Raw genomic sequence first — 26137 nt, forward strand, 5'->3', positions numbered from 1 at the left:
AGCCCTTTTATCATGTATTTTTGAGACCTTTCATACAGCTTCATTAGTTGCCTCCCAGTTCTAATGTTTGAGAGGGATAAAATCTGTCAGCATTAAGAATGTTTGTACCTGTCAGCCTACCAACCCCACTACTCCAAATGTCATTCGAGCAAACAGGGGGAAAACAAGTTTGAGATAGCAGCATTGGTAATAGCAGACTTCAATCTGAGGAAATGTTGAATTTGTCTCTTTTCTGAGGTAATTTGCTGATTTGCTCCAATTGCTACCCTCCCATGAAATTTGATAAGTTTGTCACCTAATTTTCTGACTATATATCAAACTATACTATGGATAATTTGCGCACAGATGTAAACTGTTTTCTCTATCATCCTTGTTCAATCGAAGACTGGTCAATTGGTTCTCTTGTGTGTTGATTAAAGTGTGTTTCAGTATTTGACTTTCCAAAAATTCAGTGCAGCCAGGATGACCTCTAGTGGTTAAGAATTACACATACAAGGAACAAAAGTAGTAAACACAATATTTGACTACTTCACATCTAGAAGTAGGTAAACAATAAACCAAATCCAATGCCACATATTAGATTTGAAAAGATTGGATATTAGTAAACTGACAAATTACCCAGTTTTCTGTAGAATGTATGAATTCTCCAAAACAGCAGCTTTTCTTTGTTTCTCTGTATCATATAATATATTTGGGTATGTGCATAATGTTGTATTTATCTAGTCATGTTTATGCAGTGTATATTGGAGGTGGTGACCGTTTGACAGCTGTATGCAATGAAATTTCATTTACCGTATGCCAATTAGTGTACATTTGAAGTGACAATAAAGTTATTCTAAGTCTAAGTCTTTCATACTGTCAGTTAATATTTAAGTCACAATCTAGCATGTTACACAGTTAGCTGAAAAGTTTTGTTCTTATTCTTATCCTTTAAAATATGCTTTCTTTTTAATTTTAATGTAAGAAAATCACAATCCTTGAACATACTAGCTCTTGGCTCTCAAGTTCTAGGGCTAATACATTTCCTTATCAATCTTGCAGCACCTGAGTGCTGCTTAAGCTTAAAACTCCATGCAGACAAATGAGAACACAGCTAGCATTATCTTCCCTTTACAATAATTTTGTTTATATTTTATAATGCTCTTAAACTATGATGTGAAATTAAAGCCTGTGGTGGATTCTTGTTTAAAGGAAAAAGCCTGCCCAGGACAAAACCGTACAGACTCAAGTAGGTTTTTTTATGTGGGTATCATGTTCATCCATATGGAAAACAAGTTCCTATTCCATGCAATATAATTTAGAACTTTTTAGTATCTATAACAGAAATGACAGACACCAGCAAGTTAAGAAATAATCCTTTAATACAAATTATATGTAAAATTTATTCATTTTCAAATCTTCACAATTCCCAGAACATTTCTTCTTAAAAAAATCAACCTTAACTCCCACACTATTATATACATGTTATAACAATGCCATTTTAGGCTAGAAAAATTCATATTGCACATTATAGTGAAAAATTCAGCCTGAAATTATGACTTGGCAAATTACCCGAACAATATTTTTGATTTGGCCTTAGCACTAATTTTGTAATAGAAGGGTCAACTTATTTTTCATGAACTAAACATGGGTTTTACCAGATAGAACTGAGAGTTTCACATTTTTCATTTGAAAATTTGAGTTTGCTCTCTATAATCTTTTCAGAAAGTTTTAAGGACTTTGTATCAATTTGTCCGGTATCCATCTGAAATCATTACAACACAGGGGTAGAGTAAGAAATCAACTTAAAAAATAGTGTAGTACGTAGCTCTCCAGAAATAGCTGGACTGCAATTCCCATCACTCTTCACTATTGAACATGCTGCCTAGCACTGATGGGATTTAAAGTCAACAAATCCAACAAATCCCATGCTAAAGGTACAATTTAATCAATTTCTACAGAATTATGTGGATTCAATCACTTGTAGCACTTTTCTTGAGGTTCACTTGGTTTTGTTAGTGCCATAAACTTCAGAACTTTAAACTTTAGTAACCTGACTAAAACAAACATGTTTTTTCTTCCAAAAAATCCCTACATCTCAAATTATTACTTTACTTTTTTTTAAAAAAAATTCAAATTTGTATATTTAACATTTTAACAGGCACAAACTTTGAAAAGTGGTGTAGCAAAACAATCTGAACTGGAGAGGTTTAGTCCTCATACACATTAATGTGGTTTTGTTGCAAGAAGTTACATGCCTTGACAACATGATTATAGCAGTAAACCAAATTGCTTTGGCTTGGGTTTTTTCCCCTTCATACCAAGTGCTTATTATGGTCCATGAAATCCATTCCTCAAACCAAGGAAGCATTAAGACCTTATTTCCTACACACTCAACCGCTCGAGTAAAAAGCAGACAGATAACAGGGATGGAGTTGACTTTGATAATGCTGAGAAATCTACTAAGCTAATATAAAGAATGAGATGCCTCTAAACTGGCTTGAATTTTTCTACTTTAAAAGGCCATGATTCTAAAGGAATCTAACCTTCAGAAGCCTGGGTACTCCTACCAATGCAGCTAATGTTACAATGTTCAGTTTTTTAGGATTAGCAGACCTGCTGATACTGAATAACTAATTGGTCTCTCCACTTTTTATCAACTACATTGTCCTAATATGTTTTGGACATACTAATAAAAATGTTTGGCTTCTAAATGAGTACTTAAGTCAAATATTCTAGAGATAGTTTTGGAAGGAGGGGAACAATTTAGATCTAAACTCAGTCACAGAGACTGCTTCATTTTTCACAGAATTTTGTTCTCTGTGGATTCTGATTTGCCTACTTTAAAAAAAATAGCAATTGTGAAACAGGAAAATAACTTTTAGGGAGAAACAAAATCTATTAGGCAAACAAAACCCTATTTTGAGATCCCTGAGATTTATTGTTTGCCAAAGAGACTTAGGAAACCCTAATTATTTGCAATGTTATCTGATTAACTTAAAATGTGATTTATAACACAAAACATACTTTATAAAGAATAAGATTCCATTATGTAATAAAAAGAATATTTAAATGGTGTAAAATATTTAAGATGTGATCTAGGTTATCTTGCTTCTGATTAGGAATCTAAGCCAAGTTTATCCTTTGATGAGAAATAATAATCATGCTTCAGTCTACTGAGAGAGAATCCTCAAGAATGGTAAAGTTGTGTTCTATAATTGTAGGAAAGTAGATATTTTTAACTCTCCTAGCCGTTGAGAATAATTTGGGGTTAGGGTTAGGATTGGTGATGGAGAACATGAGATATTTTACTCCTCAGAAATACATAAAGCCTGTGGTTACAGACATTTTGGTTCTTTCAGTCCAACATTCTTAAAAACGATTCACCAATACAATCACTTTCAGGCAAATGAAAACTCTGTCACAATTATTAAAGTTGAAATTAAACGTTAGAACCTCTTACAGAATTGGTTCCTCTCAATGTCCTCCAAATTAAAAATACTTGTCCAGAGTAAAGGTTACAATCTTATGTAAAATATTCAGTTCAAAATGAGTCTGAAAAGTATACAACTCCCAAATATTCGTTCTGAAGCTAATTAAGTTTTGGAATACAATTAACCTAAAATTACTTTAGGAAAGACTGAGCTAAACTCTTCGGTTCTGTTCTGAGACACAAAGTAACAAGGCACTAGTTCCAATAGCTTGCATATTAGGACTGCATGGAATGTGAATACTTGAATTTTGTATTATTTCAGGTTGATTTCTAGGAAAGGCATGAAAGAATAAATACAAAACATAAAAACATAGCAAAAGTCTACAAATCAGCAACGCAAGGCCACTCAGTGAGCAAAACTGAATGGCTTTTGCTTTTCTTTTTTTTTTTTTGCATTTTTTTATCTACCAGAAGGCACATTAAAAAAAGAAAAGAAAAATACCGGTTTCAGAAACTAGTAAACTCCATACACCCTTAGATGTGCAAATCAAATTAAGAACACTGTTTGCAACATCAACCAATATGATGTTAGTCCTGAACATAGTCCTGCAATAGCTTGGCTGTTATGCAAGCTGTGCTTCAATTATGATATATTCAGCAAGATATTTTAGGTAAACCAGAACTTATAGCCATTTTCCTACCTGAGCAATAATTAGTGCTATTCATTGCTTGTGAAACCTTTCAACTTGGTGGAAGTAATTGCACGTTCCCTTTTCTTCCTCTTACCACCATTTTTTTTCTTAAGAAATATATTTTAAATTGCAAGTTCTTTCCAAATGTTCTCTTTTGGAAGACAAATAAGTGATAGCAAGGCAGCATTTTAGGTGCAAGCCACTAAAGGAACCTTAACTATCAGCAATATGAGCTGTGAAGTTTGATGCATGAGATCTTAATTTGTATTACGCCATGTTTTACTCCATTTCAGTTACAATAACTGCAATCTAACATAGAATGCTCTTTTCAACAAGAGATCAAACTCTCAATACAATGGGTGATTACTTAAGCACCTGCATTTGCTGTTAGCCTTGTAATTCAAGAGGAACATAATCTTCAAATGAGATGTTGTCTTGCATCTTCTTAGCATTATTTCACAACTATTCAGATCAAACCCACCATCTGATCTATCTGTCTCATATAAATGCTCTTCAAAGGCAGCAGGTATCTTCTCTCATCTGGTACTCTGTTACACTGTAAATAGATATTTGTTTAAGTTCAAATTGGAGATATTTAAATTTTCTAAAGTTCATTTCGGCAAAAACCATTTTGTCAAAAAAGAATCTCCCTAAAACACTCAACAATAACAATGCTTGTTATTACGTTTTAAAAAAAATATCCAAAAATTACAAACATGCAGATATTTTACATTTTGAGGTTAAAAAAATGAATTACACTGACTTTCACAAGGAATACGTTATTTAACTGAAATGACCTAGAGCAAATATTCAATTCAACGTACCTGTATTGCTTATTAGCTCTATAGCAATATAGAAATAAAATAGTTAAACATGGCTGTTGAATAGAGTACCATCCTGACTAACTAATCTGCTTTACACCTACCCACCTCTAGCTTGTTCAGATATTAATTCTCCCCTGAAAAAGTGCATGTCTTTCCCACTTTGTAAAATAAAATTATATTTAGAATCCAACTTGAAAATAGCTGAATTCATTATTGGTACCATTAAGGCAGACAACTTTAGTCAGGGGAAAAGTTGCTTTAGCATTTTGAGCACTGTATTGGAAGTTGAACTCCCAAAAAATGTGAAAGGAAAGAATAGTAATTGAAAATTAATTAATGAAAATAAAGAGAGACAGAGAGAAAATACAGTCTTAATTTCAGTCTTGCAATGAAAAACTGGGGATTTGCAATTTACAGTCCTCAGCATACAATTGTGAAGCTCAGGCTGCCTCATCAATTGCACCACAAACATGAATATTGCAGGTATTTCAAGAATAATAAGAATTTATTGGAACTATGCATGCTTTAAGACTGATTCCAAAGTACTACTTCACCCTTCATGCAAACACTCTTCTTTGCTATTTATTAAAGCAGCCTCTTTTTAAAAATGTCCACAAATGTGAAAAAGCTTGGGTCACTTTACAAACAGTGATACACCCTGCTGTGTATCCAGAATCTTAAATAATCTCAAAGCATGTGCAATATTGAATTTGTATGCTAAAATAATGGAAAACCTGCTTAGACCAGTATACAATTTTAATTCATTTAGCTTATTTAACATACCTTGGAGAAGTTGTTACTATTGCACCTATTTATTCAGGCAGAATGTATAGTGTTTTCTAAAATAACCACCTGGTGAAATGAGTTAGAATGACTAGCTCCAAGTCACGCAATCAGCTTCTGGCTGACGTCTAACCACTATACCACTCTGGCTTGAATACCATATATCAGGGGTGTCAAACTCATGATATCAGACAGTGGCCACATCCATACCCATTTTAATGAAAAGAGGAAAAGTTGTAATATGTCACGTGATGACACAAGTTTGACACCCTTGCCATATATAATATGGATAAAGGTGGAATACTTAGTGATCAAGATAGTGTCTTGATTCTACAAAGGACCGAGCTTCAAGTATATCCTTACAATTCCATCAATTTGTGATTTTGTTATTCTAACTCTTTCATACTGTATCTGGCATTATCAATGGAAGAGAGATAATATATTTAGGCCTATTAAACAGATTATCAGACAACGGCTGTACCAAACTTATAGATTCAAACTATGTAAGACACTGGCCTATACTTACATTAGAAATGGAGTTGTTTACTTTTAGTTCATTTGGCTTTATCTTTCCGGGTTTTTTCTGCTCCTGAGGGGAGGTATTTTGCCCTACTGAAACACGAAGGCGCTTATCCAGTGATACTATGTGTCCTTCTGTGGTAAACATGTACTTATTGCCTGATTTGTGCACAGGATTTTCTTCATCAAACAGCTGAAATTTAAGAATATATAAATGTAATACTCCAAGTGTGAGGATATTATTATTTATTTTTTAATATTTCTATCTCATTTCACTCCAGAGACTGTGGGAGATCAAAAACTCATAAATACCTGATGATGCCGTATGATACAATAATAATATTGTAATAAACAAAATATTAAAAAATCACACAGGAACTAAAAACAATACACAAAATGGCTCTTTACCTCTAAACGTTCTTTCAAATATTTTTTGATTGCTCTGTGAAAAGATAGGGCTGCAGATGCAATACATAATATAGGTGCCATATTCCCCAGGGAGAGAGAAACTACTGAAACTACCTAGTTTCAAAGTCACTTCCTGCTCTCCATTTGTCCCAACTCGCTGTTCTCTGGGCAAACAAGCAGTATGTGATTATTGGGATTCAATTGCAGTCTGTTTTGTCCCATCCAGAACTTTGCAGCTTCCAAACACTGGAGCAGAATAACCTTAGCAACTCCTGCTCAGCTTAAAAGTAGATGCAGATATCTTCATATTCATGGGATCTCACCTCTAAATAATTTACTTTTACCAGAGGTTTTATAAAAACATTAAGTAACACTAGAGAGTACCAAGCACTGTTGTACCCAACATCCAGGGAGCCATTGGATCAATTAATTCTCTCACCGCAATATCAACTAGAACCACCAATTTTCAGAACTATAGAACACAGCCCAATTCTCAATCTTTTTAGATATCCAGATGGATACCATGGGTAATAGTGTCAAGGATTATGGAGTAATCTAAAAAACAGATATACGCTATTACTTGATGTATATTATTTACGAGGTATGTTGTAGCATTATCATCATATTATTATCATTAGTGTCATTCTAAGTTAAGTAAGTAATTCAAGCAGAATCTTGTGAGGTGACCAGAATTCAAAGAACTTGATGAAGAGGACAGAATTCTCCACTGTGAGCTCAGTGACTTGGATCCTTACCTTCTGTATTTCTTTCAGGCAGCAAGGAGAAGTGTGATTGCCTGGATTTTTGAGAATGTAGGCCTGTAATTGAAGAGTAATCTCTCTTTTCAGCCATGTCAACCTTCCCTTTTTAGGAAAGGTTTTTAGATAAAATGGGTAGCGGGTAGGTGCAAAGGTTTTTTAGAAAACAAATTGTCTGGATCCTCAGAAATTGGGATATAGTTTCAGATATGGGATGCACAGGGCATTGGTCAGTGGTGTAATTCACTGGTTCTTGAATGGAGGGAATATACATCAAGTAATAGTGTACATCAGACAGCAAAGTTCCATTAAAGTATCAGTATTTATTATGCACATTCTTGGTTTAACATTTTAATAACAACATACTTAATATACATAGAAACATTAAAATGTATTTTACTATAACAAAAATGTGTTCCTAATTGCAGTTCTAGTAAATAAAGTTTGTTTTAAAGAAAAAGTGCTCCTATGAAGCATACTTACCAAAAACAAATATTTACATGTTTCACTGAGAAAAAAACTTTCCATCCGATCTTCTTTGGATTTCTCTATTACATGGTGAAGAGTAGCATAACCACATCTGAAAAACAGAATTGAACACTTTTCATCCCCTTTTTAGCTTCAACCTCCATAGCAAAGGTCTAAGAAATAAGATAGTTGCTTTATAAAGAGCTCGCAATTTGGGTAGCATAGTTTTTCTCCAGTTAGCTCTGAAGCTCTCAATTTTACAAAGTCAGACCAGAGATTCAACAGCAATGAAGAAAAGAAACAGAACTACTGCCTCTTTTGAGAACAGAGATACTGCAACAACTGAAACATCTTTTGTTTCTCTCAGAAATCCAGCTGTATAATATGGTATGGCAGCAACTTTCTAATCAAGTTGGAAAAAATGAACAAAAATCTCACAAAACTTCATATTATCTGGTGAAACCTAGGCATCAGAAGTACCTGCAAACAACCGTAATAATTCAGGTGTAGGGTCATACTACTAGTTTTATGTGTTATATTCAAAAACATTTTTAAAAAGGAAGAATGATTTCCTATGAGGTAAAGATCAGAACTGAAAAAACCTGGTTTATTTACTGTATGTCTAAAATATTTCTTTTTCAAACACTTAACACAGTTCCAAGCACTCCTATTAGTCTTTCTAACAAAACATATGCAATTCTACATATTCACTCAACATTAAATTAGTAGGACTTATATCATGTAAGCACACATGGGATTTCAAATTCAATTGTTAGGTTAACACTATGAAGGTATATATATTTGAATTATGTCACAACAACGTAGTTCAGTTCTGCAAGGATTTAGTAATTTATAATGAAAACTTACTTTGCTTTAGTATACTTCTCCAGACTCTGAAGAATATCCATTCCTACATGAAGATAAAAAGGATTCTTTGTGGCCTAATGAAAGAAAGGAAATAAATGTAAGAAATGGTGCCATATGATCATATAACATTAAAAAAAAGAAAAGGAAGCTTGATTTTGGCTGTGCAAAAGCAAGCTATCTGAACTAATGCAATCGATGCCAGAACTGAAAATCAACCAAATGATTCAAAATGCAGACTGTGCAAAGAAGCTGAAGAAACAGAAGAACATTCAGTTCATGCAAAAACTTATTATAAACAATACCATAACACAGCCTCCAAAATAACTCACTGGAACATCTTTGGCAATAGAGTGCCACCCACTTCCAACCCTTTCAGTTCAAGGGCATTCTAAAGAATATTGTGGTTAGGGTATCAAAAAACCATTGAAAAGTCTAAAAGCATCACGAGAGTTGAATTCACACTGTCCTCGTCCAATTAAAATTAATCAAAACAACATGGTTTCAGCTTCACACCCATGCCTGAATCTCAACTAAAAATAATCCATCTAATCCTAGATGTCTGCAACCTGCTCAGCAATCTTCCCTAAAAAAGAGTGGATACTAGTTGGTAAATATCCAAAATAGCTGGGCCACACAATTTTTATTTTGGAGCAGGGTACAACTCTCTTCACTCAAGGATATATTTTCCATCAGCCACCTCTAGCCTCCCATCACTGTCCTAGCATCTTTCACTAACCAGCAGAGATAGCGGTCCAATCCACAGATCACAGAGCTAACAGTACAGAAAGGCTTCGTGCTGAAATTTCTACAATTAGCTTTCTAATTCTTTATGCACTATTTTCAAGTGTTGATCTATTCTGGCCTAACAAAGACTTGAATCCTTATTATATATATAAAAAGTAGCTGACGACCAATTCTAAAATGTGCAAAAGGTCACATCTCAGCAGTAAACATAATACAGATTTTATGTTTAATGAATAACTTACTGTATTTCAAAATCATGCTTTGAAAAAAAGGTTAAATACCTGATATAGGAGATACGTAGATTCTACTAATTCGGGCCTTAGAGGATAAAAAAGAACATCAGGTGCTTGTAACTGCCAATTATATCTCTCTGGAAGAGCACCATATCGTTTCCATATTGCATAATAAAATGCATGAAGGCAAATGGCATCTTCTACATCACCTATTAAAACCTGAAGCAAAATAACAAAAATAAAACTTTCTACATTACATTGAACAGTTGATTTTATTAAGATGGAATGCACAATATTTCAGACCTGGAAGCCATCCTTTACCTGTGGGACTTCAGGCATGCCACATTTTCTAGTGTGAGGAAATGGGAGAGGGGATTATACAGAGTGTGGGTTATATATAGCCAAAATAATGTTCTTTCTCAGAAAGTCAAGGCCACCTTGCCCTGCAGCTGCGATGAGGTGACTGGGAGGCATCTCAAGTTTTGAACAGTGCCTGATTGGGCCATGTGACGGACGTGTGGGTGCTGGGCAAGGAATTGAATTTTCACTAGGGTGGGGGAAACCTGGAAAGGTTCAGATTCAGGTTTTCCCAGATGTGCCAATATGACATCTCTAATAAGGAAGAGGAAACTCAAGCCTTGGGGTCCTTTTTCATTGGGGGTGTTATTTGGAACCCTGACACATACTCTTTATTGTGACTCAAGAGTAGAGTTAGGGTTATTATTTCATCCTAAAGCAAGTTGAAAATACCACTCTGAGACATCCATATGCTATTTTCGTTATGTAAATAAGTAAAGCAATATCATGATTTATTTGCATTGATGGGAAGTAAAGCATCCCCGAAATAAATAATTTGATGGGAAGCACCATTACATTCCCTAGGGACAATTATATATATATATATATATATATATATATATATATATATATATATATATATATATATATATATATATATATATATATATATAATTTATATATAATTTATATATAATTTCAAATTTCCTATTTTCTCCCCACTACAGAAGAAATACCTGAAGTCCAGGAAAAAAAGCCTGAAGAGAATCAATCCAGGTGTTCATAAGCTGACCACTAAACATATTAACGTTAACGTAAAGAGGTGGGTCTCCTTCACCTTCATTGCAGGCTTCCCTCCTATGAAAAATGATGTACAATGTTTCACACCAATATTTGAAGGCAAGCGAGGAACAATTATTTGAATTATCCATGATTCTAGTTCCTATGATCAAACGGCATGCAATCTATACAGGGTGATTACCCAGATATCACCCAATAGGAGAGACTCATTTCATTGTGAGTGCCATCTTTTAATCTTCATCTTTTATGTTTTATTATTATGACTGTAATTTCTTTGCTTATGAGCCACCCAGAATCACTAAGGTTGCAGGCAAGTTAAATTAGTATTATTGTTGTTAGTGCAATTAATAGTCCTAACAGGTATTAAAATTTCCGTTCTGAAAACTGGGTAACTGAAAATCAAGTCCTAACTCAAGGCACTATATCAACAAGCATGCATATTCATTGGTTCAAAGAAGATATCAAATGGTATTTCTTTTAATTCTCTACCACTCAATGCAAGGATTATACCAAAAATTGTAATAAGTATTGAGCATTATTAAAATCAAAGTACATGTTATATTATAGATACAGTATTAATAGTATCCAATACAGCTCCAACCCCAGAGATGTACCTTAACTGTATGGGGCAAGAAATGATGAGAACAATTAAAAGCCCAACAAATATCAATACACTTACTAAGTATTGTGGGTACCCTTATTAGTACACTTACTAAGAATTAGACAATATAGACATTTTTTTTCTGACTCTGGGCTGCATTTTATTACATGTATAATGTAATATGTCTATGAAAACTGTAGGGAAATAATGTCAATAAGAGGCAAGGCCAAAAGAAATATGGTTTGGAAGGAAAAGTTAACTCACAATTTTTAACAAAATATTCTAAAATATATAAGTTTTCTTCAGAAACCAAAAGTGAAATAATATACAAATAATCCTTGACTTAGCACAGCAATTGGGATGAGAATTTTCATTGCTAAGCAATATGGTAATAAACCTCCATTTTCTTGGAACTGCATCATTTTGAGATAGCAATCCTGGCATAACTAGCCCAATTCTACTAGTCATGAGCCGAGGACCCATCCCAATCAAAGTCATTCCTGGCTTGATCCCTCCCAACCTGAACTTTGATTCTTCCAAGTTGAGGATCTACCTCCCTTGCAACTTCCTCAACTGCCTATTTCACCACCACCACCACTTCCGCCATTTTGCTGTTCTGCAACCTACATTGCAATTAGGCAAATAGGTCCAGAATCACATGGTTCTGGGGTTGTTTGCCATGCTGAATCTCAGTGGTTTCATGGCTCATGCCAGAAGCCTCTGAGACACTTGAGGCCGCAGCTGCCCCAACTTAGCCAAGCAGGATGACATGGAACTAGACAGCCCAATCTGGTACACTGTAACATGGTTTGAAGCTGCACCCACCTCAAGAAGCCCCAACTTGGCCCAGTTGCAGCCACCCAGACCACCATAAGTTCCCTGCTGCTTTGTATTCCGGCATTCCAGCTGACTTTTACCACTTCTTACTCCTCCTGCTGCTGGGCCATGCCCTTAATGGGGCAGTGGTGGGTCACATGAGGTCTGTTTCCTGAGATCTCTTGCGAAAACCACCATGTGCAACCTCAAGTTGAAAGCCTTGGGCGGCCAGCAGCTGCCCAGCAAAGGGCCAGGATAGCCATCTTGTCAAAAGCTGGAGCAAGATTATGACAAAGATCAGTGGGGTCAGAAGAGTACAGGGTGGCAGGGGGCACATATTGTTGGGATCAAAAGGGCACAGATGGGGGAGTGATGGACAGGTGAGGCAGAGTTGAAGCACTTTCCTGGTTGTAAAGTATGGGCAGCTGCCAAGCACCTAAATTTTGATCATGTAACCACTGGAGTGCAGAAATCTCTATTACTTTGGATACCATATATAAATATCATTCAGTCAGTATCACTGTAACTTTGTTCACTGAACAAATGGTTAACTTAAGGACTATTTATAACATAGAAGGAATCAATCCATTTCATATTTTCTGCCACTCAATGGTCATTTATTTATTGCCTTCAAGAGCCAACATTATCGTTGGCTCTTGGTAACTTGAGTAGTCCTCACGGTTCTCTTGGCAAGATATATGCAAGTTATTATGCAAGTTACTATCTTCTTCCGAAAGTGAGCAACAGGTTCAAGTCCACCCAGTTGAATTTGTACCTAAGGCAGGACTAGAATGCATGGTCTCCCAGTTTCTAGACTGATGCTTTAGCCACTACATCCAACTGGCTCTCCAAACAGTGTTATAATAACTTAAAAATAGCACCCATAATTCACGTACCCTCGCCTTAAGTAGTTCTGAATACTCCGATAAACATCATTGAACATTTCTAAATCTTCTTTTTCTCCAAAGAGGATATATGATTTCAAAAGATATTCATAAAATGAATCTAAGCCTGCTCCTAAGCCACTTTGTTTTCCTACCCAATGGCCAGTTTGAATATTCACAACATTACCTATGAAACAAGAAAAGAGAAAGGGAGAAAGAGAAAAGAGAATATTACTTAAATATAAATGCACATATCTAAATCATAATTCAATTAAACAACTCTCAGGGGAGAATAAAATCCCCATATTTGTACAATACTAAATTAAAGAACATCTATTTATGGAAATTCACACAGGATCTAAATATTAAAAACAAGCGTAATTTTGAGTACAATAAGATATTCAAAATATTCAAATATGAATACTTTTGGATAAGTAAACACCTTATTCACTTTACTTAAATATATGAAGTGCATTATATATGGCCAACTATCAAACCATATTCTTTATTAATATATTTATCTGTGATTCTGAAAGGAAATTATGAGTTTACTATTTTAGATTAAAATTGGCAGATAATTCACTACATAAAAAATGTAATCCAATCTACTTAATGTATTTTTCAGCATCAATAGTAATAATAATAAACACAAGTATTATTTTAAGAGACAAAGAATAAATAAGCTATGGCTGTTTCATATGTTTTGCTGTAAAGGAGAACAACTTTAGAGAAGGTATTATTGGACATAAGCAGAAAATCTAGCAGGCATCACATCTATAACATCACACTAGAGATTTTTGATCTGTACAATTGTCAATATTATAAAAAAAAAAGATAAAACCAAATTCAAAGCTGCATTAACATTGGATTACATCTAATTTGTCCACTCCATTGATAAATTATCTAAGTCAGCAGAAGCTTCCATGTACACATAATTCATCTTTCTACAATTGTTTACAGTCAATCACGCACAACTCAACCTCCTGGGAAGAGAAGGCAATTAATCATTTAAAAAGACCTTCATTCTATGTCACCTTAGAAAAGCTTCTATGCAATCACAGAACCTTCTTTTTTAGTCAGTGGATGTAGATGGGTAGAAAGCCTATTATTTAGAGGATTTCACATAAGGCCTTTTTAAACATTCCAATTAGAAACCTTTACATTTATTAATTTGATTTAGCAATCAATCAATCAATTTAAGACAGAAAAATATGATTTGCTGAGAACTAGAAACAATATAGTTCTAGCTTTAGATGTGTATTTCATTCTACATATCTATGGTTTACTTTCTATTGCATGATTCTCCATGACTCATTTATAGCAACCTGACCTAAGGAATGGATTGTAGACACACCTTGTCCTATAGCTTAGGGGAACCCAGAGCATAAAAACCCATTGGCTTTTTTGTTATTTGCAACAATGAGTCACAAAAGATTTCAGAACTAGATGAGCTATTTATCAGCTATCTATTATCAGGATGGACAGTTAAGAATTGCTGATGATTGAGTCATCTCTTTGCACCTATGAGCTGTTCTGACAGGAAAAGACAGTTCTCATCTGGCATATTGCTAGTTGAATAAGTGTTTAGACAAAAAACAACTCTCTCCATGTCTCACGTTTCCTTCTTTTCTAGATATAGTTTAAGTAGAAAGAGAATTTTCTACCCTGTGTATTTCTTAAAGTAATTATAATTTTTATTGCCATCAAAGATCAGTACATAATAAAACTCAACAGTATAAATCAAATTACGCATATATGCAAAAGTACAAATCATACTCTGAAATAAGTCTTTTACTTTGAAGGTCTGTTAGCATATTGAAGGTTTGTTAGCATTAACTGACAGATGGACTAAGTCCATACTCTAAATCCAAAGCGAAGATTCAATATATTGGGCATATTTTTCTTTTTCATGGAATTTTCTGCTACTTAATTATTCAGTATTCAACATGCACTCAAAAGCATGAATTCTAACAAGGGTTCTTTCCAAATTTAAACTCCCAACAAGAACAGAAATCTTGAAATGTGCTTTAACATAAGGTATAAAAAATAATTTTTGATGTCTATTTGATCCAAGAGATGTGTTGTGTGTAAATTTACATATGCCTTTTACTTATGCTTTTATGCTGTATTTTAGAATATACAATACTGCAATATGAACTTATATTTTCCAATGTCCACACAACATATGAATTATATCTAAATGTAATCATTTTATCTTATTTTTCTAAATTATGGATATTCATCTAATTTGTCCAGAAAAGATCAGACTCCTAAAAAACATCAGAATCAGTCTTACTAACCATATTGACTCAAAATACAAATATGTGCTATATGACTCCACAAATATATTGCAATGTTTCAGAAATGGTTGCCACAGTATCAGTGTTTACTACTACTCTGGATCTTTTAAAAACAAGAATGCATGCTGGATTTCAGGTGTTTCGAAACTACTCTCAAATACACCACCAAAACTGCTTTTTGAACTCAAAAAACTCAAATAAATGGAAAATACAAATAACAGGAATGAACTTATTCCATTTGATTAGAAGTTCCATTTGATTAGAACTATTTTCAACCTAATATAGGGGGCCGCGGTGGCTCACATGGTAAGACACTGGGCCTGTGCAACGCTGAGGTTGGCGGCTCAATTCCCATGAGCGAATAAATCGCGTAGGGACAAGAAAAGAGCCTCCCCTGATTGCATCCAGGCATCCCGCAGGTAAAAAATAACACCACCCGAAAAAAATCCTTTCACAGAGCAGCCAGCCACCTCGGTGATCCATAGCTAACATGTGCCACACACTAAAAAAAAAAAACCTAATATAAATGATAAGAATAAAGTAATGATTAATTTAATATCCCAAGTAATTGGAAATGTCTATAGAGATCTATTTAATTCAGCGGCAAAAGATTCTGCTCTCATATCGATAAGAATATGAAGGTTCAGCTATCAGAACAATAAAAACCAAAAAGTGATATGAATGATATCCAGGAAAAAAGATAAGTACCTAGTAACCCAGTGTCATTGCTCCTTAAGTTCCAGAGGGCTTTTACAGCTCGACGGGCAACCCACTCAAAAGTTGAATCCCCAAGAAGCCGACTAAGAATTCCAAATTCTACCAGTAATGATCCAGCCCCCGCAGTGCAAGTCTCATTATTGCTTCCAGAAGGAACTCCTGTCCTTAAGTTCACCTGCAAAGATATGAAGGTTTAAATACAAGCTTACTAAGGAATAAGCATCTGTATTACTATCTTTTGAAGTTTCAAAGTTAGTGACAGACGTTTCATCAGTGCTCTGTCATGAACTTGCATCATATTCCACAGAGAAATGATCTTAAAGGGATATTTAGACCATGTCAATATTTAGCCATCAAGAAATCAGAACACTGAAATCCTTGAGGAAACCGAAGTTCATTCAATATATTTACTACAAAATTTGCTTTCCAAAATATATTAAAACAATGATAGTGACAAATTCAGCTTGATCTTGTAGATAGTGATAAGAGGAACAAGTATACATAGAACATTTTAAAAGACAAAGTTAAATGTTACACTTTGGGTTAAAAGACTGAATTTTCTTTGCCTGAAAATTGGCAATTGTTCTTACACATACCCTTGGATAAGGAATTCCAGTTTTGGTATTCTCAAAGGCAGGCAATAACCTTACTGCCAGGTCATGAGCCATATGCAACAGTTCATCATCATATCCCTTAATAGTCATATCACCAAAAGGCTGCCTGGTATCTGTAATTATTATGTGGGCTGAAAGCAGACTTCCCAAAACCCTAAAAGAAATTATATCAGTTATTATTTTAAATGAGACAATATCTGTGAAATAACAGAATTACGATCAAACATATGATCACACATATTAGCAGTAAGGCAATGTATGTATAGTCTATATCAATAGATCTCAACACAGCAATAAGAATTTTTAAAGGCAGAAAAGCATAATAAAGCAATAGAAACACCCTAAAAGTTCTTGTGCCTTTCTCCAACCTCTGATGGAGCATGCCGTCATCAACAAAAAGGGATCTCCTAGAAAGATAATGTTTGATAGAACCGGCTCTAACTTATGTCAGAACAATTGACGTCTCCCATTGCTACAAATGATAATTTTTTGAAAGAACTGCAAGTTGGTTTTGGAAGAACTCACATTTTCTTGAATGGGAAAGTGATACGAGATGTTACAGTATTGTTTTCATTTGTTCCTCATCTTATTTGTAACATAAATGCTCTTGACAGCATTTCATGTTCATTAATACATATTTCTGTGAATCAATATTTTTAATCACACAGTGCAATTTCCTTTCCCTTTTATTATTTTGTCTTACAAATTGTACCATTCACAGTTCATGCCTTATGAATCCATGTTCTTTTTTTACTTTAATTTTTTGAGGTGAGTGGTTTAAAAATGACATTTCAGCTTTCACTTTCTGTAATATAAAAGTGTTTATCAGTGGTGCTTACCTCAGGGTTTCTACCTCTATCCTTATAGTATTCAGTTTAAAGCCTAATAAATCTTACCCAGATATTATTTCATCTACAAGAATCCTTCTTCGGTTTCCTTATCTCCTTTTTGAAGGTAAAGAATTACATTGGCCTTGCTCATTCTCTAAGATTTCTCAAAGATTAAATAAAGGTTCAGGCAACAAGGTCCTTCAGTACTTATAAATGTAATTCATGCATTCTTGGAGATTTAAATCCATTCAAAACAAGTATTTCTTAATCATAAAGTTCTGACTTTGTCCCTTAATCCTGCATTTCATAGTTGCCAGGTAGAATATATATCATCTTATTGGATAAGACTGAGCCAAATAGGAGAGCAAAACTTTACTTTGATTTGGATGCGCAGCTGCATTAAAAGAACTAGTCAAGTTATAATTTATAAATTATACACCCAAGTTATTAAACCATAATATGAATTGCTTTAAATTTATTGTTTTATGAAACTGATAGTGTGAATCTCATCAGTTAGAGCAAGCAGAATAAATTTTGTTCCAGAGTTTCTTGAATGTATTATTCATATTCAGTATTGTCAAATTTAAGCAACATCTTACCTAATTGTTGCCTCAAACACTTGGACAGTTGAATCTGTGTCAAATGTTACTGTGTCTATCACAAGCTTCACTGCTTTCCGAAATTCTGAAGAATTTCCCATTACCTTTAAGAAAAAGAAAAAAGATCTGAAAAAACTCTCCGCACATTTTTATACCAAAATTGTTAAATTTGAAAAATTTAAATATCTGCAATTAATGTCATCAAAATATAAAAGAAATCCACTCTTATGATTAAGCAATTAAGCCCAGAACTTTCTTTGTTAAGTCATTACATAATAGGATTCTATTTTATGGTGGCAATAAAAGGAATCACATGACCATTAAGCAAATTCCCTGATTAAGCAAACCATGTGGTAGTAAATCCTAATCCACTTTAGCAGATGAATTTTTTTTTAATGGAAAATGGCAAAAAAAGTCACAAAACTCGATCACATAACCATGGGACAATGCAATCAGTCGTAAATATCAGCTGGTTGTCAAGCGCCTGGAATGCAATCACATCACTGAGGGGGTGATGCAGCAGTTAGAACCTCGAGGATGGATCATAATTAACTTTTTCATTTCTGCCATAACTTTGAAGGTATCATTAAACAATTGGTCATAAGTCAAAGACAATCTATATTTCTATTATCAAGATTTTCTACAAAGTGTTTTATGATACTGTTACAGACAATAGTGAACCCATTAGGTTAAAACAAAAGAGGAATCAAGTGTTAATTTACAAAAACTATTTTAACTTAACTAGCGACAGCAGAGAAGGGGAGGGGCAGAGAGGCCGGGAGAGAGGGGGAGAAAGCAGGATTAAATGCGTAACATGTATTTTAAAAGTATTTAATAACATGATAAAATATTTAGTGATAGGCACACAGCTAGAACAGATTTACTAACAACATTGAGGTTAAAAAAGTCAAATGATCAGCTTGCAATAAAATCAATTATTTCAATATGATTTATTTGAAGAGCTGGACAAATCTGTCAATTTCAATTCACTTTTCCAGTTTTAAGTCCTAATCAATCCCTGCCTCATTATGTTTTTTTCTTAAAATTCACACCTACAAAAATTATGCAGTTATGAACATTTGCTCTAAAACATTAACTTTGTGTGATATTTTTTCTTAATGTTTCTATAAACAATATTCCCTTTAATAATTAAATGGTCCTCTTATGTGTGCCTTTATTCCAGCCAAAGAACCATATAATGAAACCCTGAAAAATTTATTTTATTATACAGTACATGCAAAGCCTTTCAGTCATTTTTCAGAATTACATAACAGAGTTGAAAGGGATCTTGGATGTATTTTAGTCCAACTCCCTGCTTAAGCAGGAAACCCTATACAATTCTGGACAAATGGCTGTCCAATCTCTTTTTTAAAACCTCCAGTGATGGAGCACCTACAACTTCTGGAGGCAAGCCATTCCACTGATTAACTGTTCTTACTGTTAGGAAATTTCTCCTTAATTCTAGGTTGGATCTCTCTTTGATAAAGCTCCCATCCTTTACTTTCTGTCCTCAGGTGCTTTGGAGAATAGGTTGACCCCCTCTTCTCTGTTAACAGTGCTTCAAATATTGGAAGACTGTTACAAAAAAACACAAAGCAAAGCTGCAGATAAATGAAAACTTTTACCACAAGTTGGTGCCTTTTTAGCAATGATAAACAAAGTCATGGGCCATGGAACCACAAATACCAAGGGCCACCTGCATAGTTTTGCTGTTACAACTACATATTTATTTATGACAAATATTTTTGTGTATTATTTTTGTTCATATAGCTCCATTACAAAACCTGGAAATCTATTAATATAAAATACTAAATGTGGCTTAGTTGAGAAATATAAAATGATTAGCTTTACCTTAAAATATGAACTGAAATAATTTCTCCCCTACCTCTGCTAGCAAGGAACTTAACATAACATGGAATAGAAAAGCAATATCTTAAAGTATATTTAATATTTTAAAGTACTAAATTACCTAATTAATTAAAGTATAAAGCTACCTAACAACAATACCTCTGTGCCAAAACTTTTTAATTGTAAAATTCGTGGTTGCTACAAACGTCTCTATTTCTTAAATCTGTGGCATGTAGAAAAGACTCTCTTCTTGCTTAAGCCTATTTCTCAAGCCAAGCATGAATAGGGAGATGGGGAAACCCTCCCTATTACAGGCTAAAGAAAGGGATCTTCTCATAACTTTGCAAGATCAGGACTTGTCAATATTGGCCTAGGAAAATATTCTTTAGCAATTTTCTAGATTACAAAATTGAGGGATTGGGCACTGTGTTAATGAAGATATTTTTGCGAAATTTGATATATATTTTTCTGCTAGTACTTGTTTTTCCTTTCAGAAATAAAAAAAATAGATTTAACTCACTGCTAGGGTATCCAATGCATCAATCAGAGTAAGCGAGTAGTTTCCCAGGACATCATTGATATTCAGATTTGAACTGAAATAAATTTCATTAAAGTTAGTTCAACCAAATTTAAAAAGACTTAGGTAAATTTTCAGTGATATAGCCTAATTCTACATACCATTAACTGGAAGAACATCCCAAAGAATTTTAAGGGAAATATTCTTAAATAAGGGGATAAGATTGCAGCTGCAGCTATATAATTTAAACATAATATTAACACTTTCATAGTGTTAATATTTTCATTTATTTATTAACACTTTCATTTATTTGATTTTTATCCCACCTTTATTTACTTTGTAGACAAACTATGTTTGGAATTGTATATTAATATCATGGCACGAAACTTACAAGAGCAAAGTAGCTGACACTTATTTCCACTGAAGTTTTAATTATGATTAAAAGGAGTACTCAAGTGTACTCAGTAGATTCAGCAAATCTGATTTTAGAAACTGGATACCTATGGTATTTTAAACAATAATCTATTATTTATATCACAACTAATGTAGTCCAATATACAAGTATTGGACTCTCCACTAGGTGATTTTAGCCAAAATGACCTATGGAAAAAGTGGACTCAAATTGGACTCATCTTACAGCACAGAGTTATTTATCCCTAAAGTATCTTTTTCCTGTAGAAAATAGTTGAAGCAAAAACCTATTGCTCAGCCCAAATAGCATCTTATCATTGTAAAAATAAAGTTCCTTTAAAAATGCATGCTAAACTCTCTATAAACATGGGAGATTTTTTCTCTACAAACTGGCCTAAGACTTTTTGCACTGTTTTTGACTAGGCTGCATATTATACAGCACATTACATGATTTTAGAAAATATGAAATATTTATGTTATGCTCAAGCTTGGAGCTGCAGGAAGTGCTATAAATGACAGAAAGAAAAGCTGTTGTCCCTTGTAAGTAAATTTTCTAAAGTAAAAATTGATGTAAATACCATATAGCCCTGACATCAATTATTTTTTTGCAAAAAGCCTCATTTTTTACTCTAATACAGCAAACACTTTCTATTTAGAATATTAATGATTAAGAATAACTGTTCTGCAGAAAAATATCTATAGACAACATGATATTTAATCATATTTAGATTTTTTTTCAAGAAATGGAACTTACTTCTCTGGAAATGGTCTATAATTAATTGTAGTCTGATTTTTAAAAAATGAGCTATAGTTAATCTATGATAATTCTATGAAAAATATAGAAAGAACATCTGTCCTGAAAAAAAAGACAATCAACCAAGAACACTGGAGATTTTATACATACCTAGAAAAAATAACCAAAATGAGAGTTTGCTATTTAGAAAATGTTAATATTTACTTAATGTTTAATTATTCTAACAGGATAACATCAGAAATACTGTTAAAAGACACAAGACTATATATAAATCTAATCTGCAAAAATTTGAGATTACAGAAATATTTCGCTACACAACATATATCAATTATATTCACACACACACACACGTGTGCATGTTACCTGCCTAATGTTTTATGCTAATTACAATAATCTGTCTAATCCGATAATCAGATTAATCTAGGCTATTTGGAAAGAATGACTGCAGAAATCAGAGAACTGTATTTCTTAATGACACATATGTTTGAAAATAGGCACAATTATACTATCTAAAGAATAGCATGGATAACATCGACAGCACATTATATTACCTTATTTCTAATAAATGTTCAAATTTACAAAATGCACTTCTAATAAACAGCCATGTTTTTGAAGAATTTTTAATAAAATTAAGTCCACTACGAAATCTGAATGATTTCCACGTGTTCCAAGAATCTTTGTTCCAATCAAATATGGAAGTCAACCTCACATTATTTCTATATGTAACCATTTGTGTCAGATGAAAATTGATTACAGATATATATTATTATTTCCATAAAAAGTTTTATTTTTGCAAATATTTGCAAAACTGCCATTTTGCAAATATTTTCTATTTAGAAACTATTTAAAATCTGTAGCAATCTAAGAATTCATATCTTATATAATCAGGAAGGTGGGGAAAGAGCAACAGCTGTGCATTTTTTGAGAAACTAATGGCTATATGGCTCTCAATGTATTGGGACTTTTTAAGGTATTCATGAATCATCTCTAAAGTTAAGGATGAAAAGTGATAGGGCTACATTTGGTGATGGCTTTAATGTTTTAAGATTACTAAAAGCAAAAAATAAGACAAGTGGTTTCAGAAGAATATTTCAAAACTGCAAATAAAATGGTAAACAAATATCATTGTTACAAAATAAAATGGAATGCACATGGAAGGATAAATTAACACACTTAAAAAAAGGCTGCCAATATTATATGCATTACAATACTAGTTCACATGTAAAGTGAAATGTGCAATATTAATCACCAAGATTAGCAAAAAGATTTTACAGCTGCTAAAAATAAAGAAAAGGCTAGTATGTGTAAAAATATGCTTTTTAAAAAAAGAATGCCCTATTCTCAAATATCATCTAAGTTTAGAAGCATCCAATGAAGTACAAAGGCATTCAGGATTGTCAAAAACAATCATACTATGTCCATTAAAATCTAAAATATAACAAAGGATTACATAGCCATGAAAGCCTATATTGAACTAGCAACTATCAATAGCTATTTTTCATTAGAGCAATATACATTTTCTGGAAGTTTGCTTTAATTTAGCAGTTCCAACAAGATCACTTCTATGAATGTATTCACAGAAACAGCTGTTAAAGTGGACCTACCACCCTCTGGCAAAGACAACTACTTAAATAATGAATGCTTTACTCATGATTTTGCTGTACAGATATAATTATTCCAAGTGATTTAAACAGCCTTACTGGTTACCATGGATTTTATACACATACTTTGTCCTCAAAATCAATGCCAATTGAAACTACACTAAGAATGGCTTATTGCTCCCCACAATATTATTTATTATTACTATGGTTAGCAATTATAAGAGAAGATTAGATAGAACTATCCATCAGGGTTTGTATTATATTCTTAGATTGGCATTATTTAGAAAAGAGTACACTATTTTTTTAAGATGTCATAAAACTCGCTTTTAAATCGACTTGCCCAAAATATGAGACATGTCCCCTTAAATTTGTGAATCTAGAAAGTGCACCACACCATACACGCACAACTATTCAGAAGCACTCTGAGGTTGATATATGTGGCTGTATGAGATAGGCATACAAATAAAGTATTAGTACTTTCAAAGCATCTAAGCTTAGTATTTACACCTGAGAAAGATTCCTCTTGGGAGGAATGAAGCAACGCTTATGCAATTTTCAAGAAGGTCAAGGATCTTTAGAAGCATAAACAACATGCAAAATACCATCACCAAATTCAATATAATTCTGTCAGACGCTAGACTATAAAATATAAGAAAAGGTATTTGAAAAAGACGATTGAATTATGGTTGTCGCCCTATACTAAATCCTTCTATGTCAAAGAAGTGGAAGGCTTCAGTAAAAAATAATTCTGTTTTATTATCACTATCGGAACCTTTCATCTGTTCATATCCTGCGATTCTTGTACACGTACTAATGGGGACTTTTATTGCTATTGTAGGATACCTAAATCAGGGCATTTTATAATTGTTCTTATATATGCAATGGATAGTAATGAACTGGAAACACATTAACCACCGAGAGATGACTGAATCCAAAGGATAAAAGCTATACTTATCTTTTGAAAATGTGCTTCCAACGAACCTCACACAGTAATTAACTCAGCAGTTAATTAACTTTCTTTCTAAAGCCAAATCACTCACTGTCCATTTAAGTTACAGACAAGGAGGCAGCTACCTCCCCTAGGATGCCACTAACATAATGCCCCCCTTCTCCACACCCCACGTCCAGAATACAAACAACGGGAGTGGGGGGGGAAGCGAGAGCCAAAGCGGGCAACCATCTACCCTCTCGGCCCCCTCAACACCTCCGTGGCAACTTACGGGTCGGCTCGGTCGGGCCCGCGGCCGCGGCAATGGATGGGGTTCAGCTCGTCCTGAGGGAAAGCGTGGGCCATATAGTTGTCGTAGCCGAAAGAGAACATGCTGCGGGCGGCGTCGCGCAACTGAGCCCGCAGTTGAAGGGGGAAAGCCCGGTTGTAGCGCTGCTCATACTCGTCGCCGCCGCCGCCATTGCGGCGGGACCAAGAGGAAGAAGCAGCAGCGGCGGGGCCGGGTCTCTTCCCGCGGCCGCCTTCGCCGTTGTTATCACCGCCGCCGCCGCTATCGCCTCCCCATGCTCGTCCCAAGAAAGAGGCCCAGTGAGGGGCTTTGAGGCACCGCGAGCTAGAGGGGTCTCCTTCCTTGGCCGGACTGCCGCAGGAAAAGGCGCGGAGGCGCTGCTGGTAGAAGCCGAAGCTGGGCCCCGCCAGCCACAGGAGGGCCTGTCCGGCCAGTCTCAGGGCCAGCAGCGCCAACACCAACGACCGCCATTGCATGGTCGGAGGAGTCGCAGCCGCCGCAGCCGCCGCGCTCTCCTCTCACGCGCATACTTCTCGCGGAAGTTGTGCTCAGAACGCTCCTCCGCGCCTGGGGAAGCGCGGGCGGGGGCCCGAAAGCGAAGACGCGCCGCGCCTCCTCCTCCTCCTCCCAACTCCGCCTCGGCCCCCAAAGGACAACGCGTCTACTTTAAGAGCCAAGGGTGTGACTTACGGCCGCGGGAGGAGAGGGAAGGCAGGGTTTAGAAAGAGAGCGTTGCGACACTTGGCGAAGAACGCCTTCGGATTCGCCTTCGAAAACTTCCCGATAGGCTTTCCGACCGAAGAGCCGACGGATGAAAATGACGTCAGCCAAGGGTGATTGTCGCCGCGGAACGCGTGTGGGTAGGGCTTCACCTTAGAAAAGAGTTGATGTGGCGCGCTGCGATTTTTGTCTCCCCGGCACGGCTTAGCCAATCAGAAAGAATGGGTTAGTTTTTTGGGCGGAGCGATATCGCTGCACCTTTGCCAGCTTGGGGATTGGCTGGCCTTTTGGCCGCGTAGTCCCCGGCAGGGGGCGAGATTTGCAGTTTAGCTAACTGGCTGGTGGAAACGGGAGTTTACTTGTCGTTCCCCCAAAACTCTTGCTGCCAATTAAAGGCTTTGCTACATATTTCCGTGATTTCTGTGTTTTCACTACACTAATCGCTTTTTGATTGGTTGCCATCAAGCCGTTGCCAACCACGTGGGTATTTTTTTCCTGGATGGTGTCCATGTTGTAGAGCAGTGTTTTTCAACCTTTTTTGTGCAAAGGCACACTTTTTTCATGAAAAAAATCACGAGGCACACCACCATTAGAAAATGTTAAAAAAAAATAACTCTGTGCCTATATTGACTATATATAAAGTGTTTTTCCCACGGCACACCTTACATTATGTCACGGCACACTAGTGTGCCGCGGCACAGTGGTTGAAAAACACTGTTGTAGAGTAACCGTGTCTTCTGTCTTGTGTATAGCATTTTCATGAGGACAGTGAGATGTTTCAGGATTCCCATTTTTCAAGGGATATTCAATTAATGAAATAATGTGTAGTATTCTTTGACTTTCTGTATTATTTAGCTTACATCTGCACTAATGTGTCTGCC

General features: G+C 35.0%; 1 protein-coding gene across 2 annotated transcripts; it reads right to left on the reverse strand.

The window, feature by feature from the left end:
• Positions 1–1343: 1343 nt before the first annotated feature.
• On the reverse strand, positions 1344–25102 carry EDEM1 (ER degradation enhancing alpha-mannosidase like protein 1). Of its 2 annotated transcripts, XM_032210993.1 has the most exons (12): positions 24519–25102; positions 20536–20608; positions 18168–18271; positions 16721–16892; positions 16116–16299; positions 13120–13294; positions 10743–10863; positions 9757–9927; positions 8732–8805; positions 7880–7976; positions 6238–6423; positions 1344–4660 (listed from the first exon to the last, which is right to left on the reverse strand). In XM_032210993.1, exons 1-12 carry the CDS (start codon positions 25010–25012, stop codon positions 4571–4573), a joined length of 1941 nt encoding a protein of 646 aa, XP_032066884.1. In that variant the 5' UTR covers positions 25013–25102; the 3' UTR covers positions 1344–4570. The 2 variants fall into 2 exon arrangements, with proteins under 2 accessions (XP_032066884.1, XP_032066885.1); XM_032210994.1 differs by lacking the exon at positions 20536–20608 and having other exon boundaries at positions 24519–24596.
• Positions 25103–26137: the final 1035 nt, after the last annotated feature.

The sequence above is a fragment of the Thamnophis elegans genome, chromosome 2 (assembly GCF_009769535.1).
Source record: "Thamnophis elegans isolate rThaEle1 chromosome 2, rThaEle1.pri, whole genome shotgun sequence".
Taxonomy (NCBI): Eukaryota; Metazoa; Chordata; class Lepidosauria; order Squamata; family Colubridae; genus Thamnophis; species Thamnophis elegans.